Source organism: Berghia stephanieae, chromosome 12 (genome assembly GCF_034508935.2).
Source record: "Berghia stephanieae isolate SIO BIC M18660-M18661 chromosome 12, UCSD_Bste_1.3, whole genome shotgun sequence".
In the NCBI taxonomy this organism is placed as follows: Eukaryota; Metazoa; Mollusca; class Gastropoda; order Nudibranchia; family Aeolidiidae; genus Berghia; species Berghia stephanieae.
The window spans coordinates 18831698-18841873 of NC_088371.1; the positions used below are offsets into that span (position 1 = coordinate 18831698).

The window sequence follows — 10176 nt, forward strand, 5'->3', positions numbered from 1 at the left end:
TGAGTACGGTGAGATAATATGAGTAAAGAGTCTTTTCCAAGGAAGAACTATGCGCCGAGCGAAGCTCGAACCCAGGACCTTCCGATCCGAAAGCGAGTGTCATATATATATATATATATATATATATATATATATATATATATGTATATTTATTTATTGATAGATAGATAGATAGATAGATAGATAGATAGATAGATAGATAGATAGATAGATAGATAGATAGATAGATAGATAGGTAAGATAGATAGATAGAGTCAGAAAGAAGTGAGACAGGGATAGTGTTGTTTGGGGTAGCTATGCCAGCCATCGGTTTTTGCTCGATTATAAAACTTGCAGTTTCCATCACTGCCGTACTCCGGAAAACCCCTTATTTTAAAATTTGGCCAGAAAATTCGTCCTTCAAATATCGATCGATTTAAATGGTTGTTTATTTTTCCAGTGTACGGCAGATGTGTTTCTCAACCCCCTTCCCCAGTCCTTTCCCACCCCAATAACAAAAACAACTTGAGACTGGAAATAGCACAGGCATGCTAAAATTATAGGCTCATGTCATGCCATGCACCAACAATGATGGTCCACATCACGCTAAACACTGTGTCAAATTAATTAATATTCATGAGTTTTGTCGATTTTAACTCCTCCCCTCCCTGTCTAGCACTTACAAAAATGGGTCAGACAAGAATAGATAAGGATTTTGTTGTTTTTTTTTTGAAGTATGAAAACAAGAAGAATCTTCACTCACGCAAGACCTACATAACAAGGTGGGTTGGTAAGAAGATTAAAACTCGTGGGGTGTTGTTATCATTTGCTGATATCATTTCTTGTATTTTGAACTATTATGGGATTCGTCGATTTTTTCTGGTATAATGTATGGCTGAAAAAAACCCAGTAAAAATGAACAGTGTTACAATAGGATTCAATAGTCTGATGTCACGTCCGCCCAGCAATGAGCAGCTTGGTTCTAAACAAAGAAAAGCGGTACTTTTTATGCTTCATGATGGCTAGAACTTTGACACGGCTCTTGTATTTTCAAAACTTAAATAGATACGAAATTGACAAAGGTGTCAAAATAAATCTCAGTTTATGTCTTTTCCGTTTGTCGTTTTAAATTTCAGCATAGTCATCCACTTAGAGTAACCAACGATGTACCCGTTATTGAATCGTGTCGAAGAGGAATTAACCAGTAGATTTTTGACCAATCAAAACATGGCATTTGTGACACACCTTCACACGTGCTCGGACAAACATAGTTGGTTGTTTATAAACAATTACGTGAACTAATTCGACCTCCATCTGATCGTTGTTATTGTTTTTATATTGACAAATAGGTGACTAGTTATCACACGATTTTCTCTATCATATTATAAACGTTTCAGTTTACAGATAGTTTTCTGTGTTGATTCTACTGATCAAGAGGTAGAACAGTGGGTATTTTACTTAACACATACCATCTATAGTAAAACCTGTGTAGTTTGCTGTGTCTACCAATCACTGCCATTGTTTACATTATGACGATTGTCCGAGCGGCGTGGTTATCTACCGGTTAATTAAAACTTTGACACCATCGATTCACCTCAGCCTGCACCCGTAGCCATCGTAAACGTATAAGCCTGACACTAGAACCTCTAAGACTTATAGTTTGACGTCATTTTTGTTTTGTTTTGTGTAGCGTCTAGTGAGTTGTTAGTAGAGCTCAAGAAAACAATGATCCCATTGGTTGAACTGTTGAATACAACTCACGATTTGTTTTCTTTTGTGGCCAAAGACTTGTGATTTGGCGTCATTTTTTGGTCAGTGTCAGGCTATAGATAGTGTGCGCTTGGCTATGAAGCTCACAGCATTGCCATCCGGAAGAATAGCGAACCAACACCAAAACTATGTGTAACCTTAATCGTTTATAGTCTGGTTAATACAGTTTAGTGAGAATTGCTCACAAATATGGATGGCATACAACAATAACAAAGGCCCGAATGACGTCAACTGCATACTATCTATAGATAGTTCGAAGATGACGTCACTCAGGTCTTTGTTTTTGTTTTTTGCCATCCGCGTTTATGAGTAATGCTCACTGAACGGTTTTAACCTGACTATAAACGTTCATGGATACACACAGTTTTGTGTGTTGGTCCGTTATACTTCCGGATGGCAATGTTGTGAGCTTCTTAGCCAAGCGCATACTATCTATAAGTTAACGATGGCAACGCTACACCTCGGCATCACTGATAAAATCTGCCCCCTTGAGATGTATCTTGTCTTTAAATTTAAAGAAAAGGAAAAAGTCACTTGGAGCTAAATCAGAACTATACGAGAGGGGGGGAGGAGAAGGGGAGGGATGGTCTACGACCTCAAGAATACTTCCTCTTTCAATGTGATCATGCATCGTTTATGTGAGCATTCTCGATATTCGACGGGCACATATCTTTCTGTAACCCAAGATTTCTCGAACAATATCGATAGTAAGCGCTTGGCTTAGAAGCTCATAACATTGCCATCCGGAAGTATAACGGACCAACACACAAAACTGTGTGTATCCATGAACGTTTATAGTCAGGTTAATACAGTTATTTGAGCATTAATCATAAACACGGATGGCAAAAAAAACAAAAACAAAGACCTGAGTGACGTCATCTTCGAACTATCTATACCAATCTATTTCCTATGAAATACCAAGCCTTTGTGTAATGTGTAATGTCATTGTTTTATCCATCGATTAGCTCGATTAAAATTCGTTAATTTCTTTGGTTGATTTGTTGCGGTTGGTGCACTTTGTGGACGACCACTTCATGCCAGCTCATTATTATTGGTGGAGACAGCATCAATTCCAGTAAAGCATATAGAAAGAACGAAGGTCTTTGTTATTGATTTTTGCCATCCGCGTTTATAAGTAATTCTTACCAAACTGTATTAACCAAACTATAAGGTTACACGTAGTTTTGTGTGTTGGTCATTATACTTCCAGATGGCAATGTTGTGAGCTTCTTAGCCAAGCGCAAACTATCTATAGATAATATGCAGATGACGTCACTCAGGCCTTTGTTATTGTTTTTGCCATCCGCGTTTGTGAGTTGTTCTCACTAAACTGTATTAACCAGACTATAAAAGTTCATGGTTACACATAATTTGTGTGTTGGTCCGTTATACTTCCGGATGGCAATGTTGTGAACTCCTTGGCCAAGCGCATTCTATCTATAACCCACTTCTAAACTGCTCGAAAACCCATGCGTCACCATATAAACACGTTTCAGCCGTTTATGAATGTTTATGGGTACACATCTCTCTGCAGTAAAGTCACAGCACGCTGTTTATTACTTACTTACTTAATCCTCTTCGCGCCTTGAGCGAAGCCATCGTTATGTTATAGCCTGATACTGAAATCCAAAAGGACTGGCAGTTTGACGTCATTATTTGGTTTTTGCACCGCCTAATGAGTTGTCGTTAGTAGAGCTCATGGAAACAAGTTATTTCATTGGTTGAACTATTGAATACACGATTTGTTTTCTTTTGTGGCAAAAGACTGGCATTTTGACGTCATTTTTTGGTCAGTATCAGGGCATATCTTTACGAAGGCCACGCCTTGAGGCACATAGGTCATCCACCAGACATTTTTTGCGGTGGCTGTATTCCAGGACAGGCCTGATTCGTTCTCCATGGTCCTTCGCCAGGTTTCTTTTGCTGTTTATTGCATATACTTTTTTTGGTGATTTCTTCAACCAAAATGTTGGAGTATCTCGGGGTTCTTTCAAATAAAATAAATTTAAATCAAGAAATATAACAGCAACTAAACAAAATGTGCTGATCTATCTAATAGAAGAATAAATTACTCACATTTTGATGTATAGTTTAGATACTGGTGAGTTTAATACAATCGGAAATATAATTTATTAGGCGTCAAGACTTTTCAGACAAGCCTGATATTTACCTAATTTTTATGATTTACCTCTGTTTTTGTTTTGTTTGTTTGTTGGTTTTTTGTTTTTTGTTTTTTTTTTTTGGAGGGGGGGGGGGGGTTTGTTGTTGTTTTTTTTTTTTTTTGGGGGGGGGGGGGTTATTTTGGGGGGGGTATTTTTGTCAGTTTTTTTATTGTTTTATTTTTGCCAGTTTTATTTTGTTGATTTATTTTTGTCAGTTTTTTGTTGTTTTATTTTTGTCAAATCTTTGTTGTTTTATTTTTGTCCGTTTTTTTGTTGCTTTATTTTTGTCCGGTTTTTGTTGTTTTTGATTGTTTAAAATGCAATTTCAACTCAATCTCTTCTCCATTTCAGGTGACTACAGAAATTTCAACAGTGTAAACGAAAAGCAAGTGACAGAGATTTCATTTTAACATCAAAACATCCCACAGCTTAAAATATAACCTGACCCAAAAGAAGAGATTAACAGAAAACAATAGAAACATCCGAATTAAGTATTCTAGCCTATTTTACACAGTTCACAACCAGTAAACTATAAATAGAAACCATGACGTCATTGTCAGTCTTCGTTCTCGTCTTCCTTGCTCACATTCTGACCTTCGACCTTTTAACTGTATCCGGGTTAAGGTTTTCCTCAGACCCAGGCGAATACCTCGTCGATGACGTAGACAGCATGTCAGCCCCAGGTTTCATCAGACAATTGGAAGAGGAGGCAGAAGAGGAAGGAAAGAGAGGTTTTGCTGACAAGCGAGGTTTTGCAGATAAGCGAGGCTTTGCCGATAAAAGGGGCTTTGCAGATAAGCGAGGCTTTGCAGACAAGAGAGGCTTTGCTGACAAACGGGGCTTCGCTGATAAGAGAGGTAAGTCATTGTATTAATCAACCCTCCCCTTACCACACATTTGTTACGATACAGTGAACATGTTTCTTATTCAGATTTGTTTTGTACATCACCCAATTTGAAGAGTTATCTTTCTTTGTTTTATAATAACTTAATGATGTTTTGTAGAGAACGTGTTTGACTTTAAAAGCCAGTTTTTCTGCAGGGTAAACCCGCTGATTTGGGAAAATACTGGAAATGGTCGGTAAGGAGAGAGTTAAACGTACTTTAGAGATCCATCTCCTCTACCGGTAATATGTTGGCCATCCTTTTGAGAGACGACTATGAGATCTTGTGGTATGCCATTTGCCCCTCGTGGATCTCCTACCTTGACATGGTGAGGGAGATTGGGGCATATCGGAGCGGGCCTAAGCGAGCCTCTTGAGTGGCACGCCCGATATGTGACGAATGGAGATCCAACCGTGGCCGTCGTAAAGTTATAGCCTGACACTGACCAAAAAATGACGCCAAAATGCCAGTCTTTTGCCACAAAAGAAAACAAATCGTGAGTTGGATTCAATAGTTCAACCAATGAAATAACTTGTTTCCATGAGCTCTACTAACGACTCACAAGGCGGTGCAAAAACCAAATAATGACGTCAAACTGCCAGTCCTTTTGGATTTCAGCATCAGGCTATAGATAGTATGCTCTTGGCTAAGAAGCTCATAACTCATAACATTGCCATCCGAAAGTATAACGGACCAACACACAAAACTGTGTGTATCCATGAACGTTTATAGTCAGGTTAATACAGTTCAGTGAGCATTACTCATAAACGCGGATGGCAAAAAACAATAATAAAGACCTGAGTGACGTTATCTTCGAACTATCTTTAACATAACGATGGCTACGATCCAGCCCGGTGCCCGAATGGCCTCTGACATCCCGTGCTCCACGCTACTATGTTCTAAACATATATAGTAGTGCGAGCACCATTAGAAGCTGCTGCTGCTTTCGGAACGAGAGGCCCAGGATTGGATTAGAGCCACTCTGAACGGCGCATAGTCGAGTCCTTCGAAAAAGAATCTTTACTCACATTCTTTCACCGTACTCGGGTGTAAAATTAAATGATTACCTGGCCCTTAACAAGGTTGTCGCCGTCAGTAAAAATTGTAATATCGCCTAACATGTTGATGTTGGTCAGGGACCCCTTGTAAAGCTATTTTTTTAAAAGTGAGCTTTATATAGCGCAATATCCACTTATTGTGCTCAAAGCGCTTTACAAGGGGTCCCTGGTCAACAGCAACATTTAACATGTAGGACGGGACATGACACCTGTTAGGCGATATTACAATTTTTCGGACAAAGACAACGCTGTTAACGACCAGATACTCATTTTACACCTGAGTACGGTGAGAGAATGTGAGTAAAGAGCCTTTTCCAAGGACTCAACGATGCGCCGAGCGCGAGGCTCGAACCCAGGACCTTCCGATCCGAAAGCCAGTGTCATACCACATAGCCGTACAATTTGAGAAAATGAGGTGAATATTGCGCAATATAAAAGCTCTATTTTAATATATTTTTAAAGTGCGTTGGTGTAAACTGAAATGAAGGCGTTGGCTATTGATTTATATCAACATGAGATCGCCAACGACATGTCTAATGGGAATCAATAATGAATTTCACAGTTTATTTTCTAACAACAGATAGATAATTAAAGTGGAATCAAAAGTATAAAATGTAAATTATTTTGAATGCGTAGGGGTATGCGTTTGTGTGTGTATGTGTATGTGTGTGTGTGTGGGGGGGGGGGGGGGGGGTTGGAGTTAGGGCGTTCGGGTTTAATGAAATGAGATAGTCACGAAGGACATAATATTTTGTTTTTGCATTTAAAAATTGTATATCTAAATGGAAACAAAATTGCCGCCATTCAACTTTTTTAAAATTGGTTTTAGACAGCCATTTTAAAGATTAGCTCACACTTTATTCTATCAATCAGACTATAAACGTTTAAGGTTTCACATACTTTTGTGTGTTAGTACGTTATATCAGACTGGCAGATGCTGTGAGCATTTTACCTAAACATAGTTACACTTGTCCAAGATTAGAATGAGATTTGAAATAAATGGTGTGGTAATATCACCAGATTACTCCTGTTTTATAACATATTATATATATATATATATATATATATATATATATATATATATATATATATATATGTATATATATAAATATATATGTATATATATATATATATATATATATATATATATATATATATATATAATATTATATATATATATATATAACTGCATTATAATATGATTACGTCCACTTTTTAAAATTCAATTTCTTTTTTTAAACCCATCCATCGACCTCAAAATAATATTGTGATTCCATTGCTTTCGGAGACATTGTGTTATTGACGTCACTTCCCTCGTACTGACGCATAGTAACTTAGTAACTGCTTCTAAACTATCGGAAAAATGGCTGACGTCTTTATGAAATACTTCTCCGACGAACATTAAAGTATATCCAGAGGAGAAATACAATATAACTTTTATAAACTCTGATCACATGACATGTGAAAAAGTTCTAGCCAGCATGAAGAATTAAAAGTACTGATTTTCTTTATTTAGAAACAAGCAGCTCGTTGCTGGGCGGACGTGACATCAGGCTATTGAATGCTCACGACAAAATGAACAGAAGAAAACCAGAAGTTTATGCGAGTCTTTGATCAGTGAATTACCGTAATTTTATAAAACATGTATTTGAAAATTTGGCCTGAAATCGCATCCCTCAAATATCGATTGATTTAAATGACCCTCATCTTGGCAAAAAGCAAACAAACTCTCAAACCTGGGACTTTGCAAAGTCTTCCTTCTGTCCTAGTCGTGAAACTTTTTGTCAAGATGAGGGTCATTTAAATCGATCAATATTTGGAAGACGAGTTTTCTGGACAAAATTTTAATGGATGATGTATTGCTATCACAACTGTACGCTGTTATCATTCATAGAAAGAATGTCAGAGTATACTAGAGCTTTATATTAGAGCCTTTATATAGCTCAATATCCATTTAATGTGCTCAAAGCGCTTTACAAAGGATCCATGACCAACAGCAACACGTAACATGTAGAACGAGACATAACGCCTATTAGGCGATATTACAATTTTTCCGACAGAGACAACGCTGTTGACGGGCAGGTACTCAATTTACGCTTGAGTACGGTGAGAGATTGTGAGTAAAAAGAGTCTTTTCCAATGACTCAACTATGCGCCGAGCGAAGCGCGAACCCAGGACCTTCATCCGATCCGAAAGCGAGTGTCATACCACAAGACCTCATAGCCGCACAAGTAAAATAACCGTTCATTGTTCGGTCAATAGTTTTCACTTTCAATGATTTTTCTTCTCCTTAACCCCCCCCCCCCCCCTCCGCCCAATCCCCACCCCTCCCCTGCCGCCCATCACCCCATTTAAAACTCAATATTCTCTCGTTCCTTTTATTTTCCTCTTTCAATGCCTTTCTTTTCATATTTTTTTTCTTTGTTTTCTATTTTTACTTTCATTCTCCTGTTTAAAAGCCCATTAATCCTACCATTTCTTCCATTTTTCATTTGTTCGTCTTTGTATTTGTTTATGTATTTTAATTCCCCACCCAAACCCCCTGGAACGTAACCGAGCAGTCTTGATGGTTCTATTTCCTTTTGTTGTGTTTGGAATAGCAGTTACTGCGGACAATAAAATGGTATTGATCCAGCCATTTTATTTTCGGACAAAGAATGTTTGAAATGCTTTGTTTGATTTTTCGGACACAATTTAAATTGCCTCTTTAAAAACCAATAAAGTGAAACATGGAAAAGTCTAATTGTTCCCATACAGATAATACCTTCATTGTCTTATTTGGTTTTTAACGAGCATAATTTATAGAAGTATTGTGAAGGGTTAGTGTTTCAATACTAAAATGAATCTCGAAAACAACAATTGAATTAGAAATTTACTTGTATGTGCGGTTGTGTGGTCTAGTGGTATGAAACTCGCTTTCGGATCGGAAGGTCCTGGGTCCGAGCCGTGCCTCGCCTCGCGCGGCGCATAGTTGGGTCCTTGGAAAAGACTCTTTACTCACATTCTCTCACCGTACTCAGGTGTAAAATGAGTACCTGGCCGTTAAAAGCGTTGTCTCTGTCCGTAAAAACTTGTAATATCGTTTTACAGGCGTCATGTAACGTCCTACATGTTAAGTGTTGCTGTTGTTGGTCAGGGAAAACTTGTAAAGCGCTTTGAGCACGTTCATAGGATATTGCGCTATATAAAAGCTCTAGTTTTTTCAAGAAAAAAAGGGAAGACCTTAGCATCCATATCACCCGTCCTTGTAAATCAAATTGAAGCCTACATTCCATTTTATTATAGTTGCAGTGCCGCAAATTGAGCTAGGGCGAGGTGACTTGTTCAACGCCACACAGCGCAGCGGCGGGTGGTCGAACTCGATACCTTTCAGGTACGAAGCAAAGACCGTTACCGCTGAGCCATTTTTTAGCCTAAACCAACACGTCACGTGTAGAATGAGTCATGACATGACGATTTGCTGTAAGGCGATATTACAACTTTTTGTTTGTTTTTTGTTTGTTTCTTTTATTGGGGGTGTTTTGGTCAAAGACAAAGCTTTTAACGACTAGATAATCATTTACATCTAGATAAGTACTGTGAAGAAATGGAAAAAAGAACTTTTTTTTTACCAAAGACTCAACTTCGCGCTGTTCAGAGAGGGGTTTGAACCCTGGGCCTACCAGTGTGAAGATGAGCACCATACCTCTGGATTCAAGTTATAGTTATTTTCCGCTGTAAATTATTGATGCTTTGCGTTTAGGTAAAACACTGATAACATCCGCCAGCCGGATATAACCTACCAGAGTGAACTGTCTAAAACCAATAACAAAGCTGAGTGGCGTCAATTTCGTTCCCGCTATAAATAAGCGTGTACGTCATAACGACACTCGAGCACCATTCCCTTCAACTTCTCGAGCCATGCAAAAAAAAAAAGTTCTAGTACAAAAAAAAAATTCCTTTTATTCATCCCCAAGGGGAAATTTGTCTTTAGGATCTATTCCAGGGGAAGACTGCAATAACCCAGGCGTCAGCCGCAGAGCAGCGCCGCAAAGAAGTGAGCTAGGGCGAGGTGACTTGCTCAAGGCCACACAGCGCAGCGGCGGGTGATTGAACTCGGCACCTTTCGGGTAGGAAGCAAAGACCGTAAGACTGAGCCACGCTGCCCCTTAATCCTAGATCGAGAATGATGTATTCAAAGAATAATAATTTTAAAAATTCAGAACCTTTGAACGAGCTCGAGGAAACAGTATCTATATTCGAGGAAACCATGGATAAAGAATAATTAGAAAAGAATGCGGGACCTTGGACTGAGTTCGAGAATACTGTGCTTGTTCGAGTAA

At 38.5% G+C, this 10176-nt stretch overlaps 1 protein-coding gene across 1 annotated transcript in view; it reads left to right on the forward strand.

Moving 5' to 3' along the window:
- The first annotated feature begins 4260 nt into the window (after positions 1-4260).
- LOC144957947 (uncharacterized) overlaps positions 4261-10176 on the forward strand; it is a 9450-nt gene continuing 3534 nt past the window's right edge. The window contains exon 1 of the mRNA XM_078889508.1: positions 4261-4768. Within this exon, the coding sequence (XP_078745634.1) occupies positions 4456-4768 (313 nt within the window). The 5' untranslated portion in view covers positions 4261-4455. The remainder of the gene's footprint in view (positions 4769-10176) is intronic.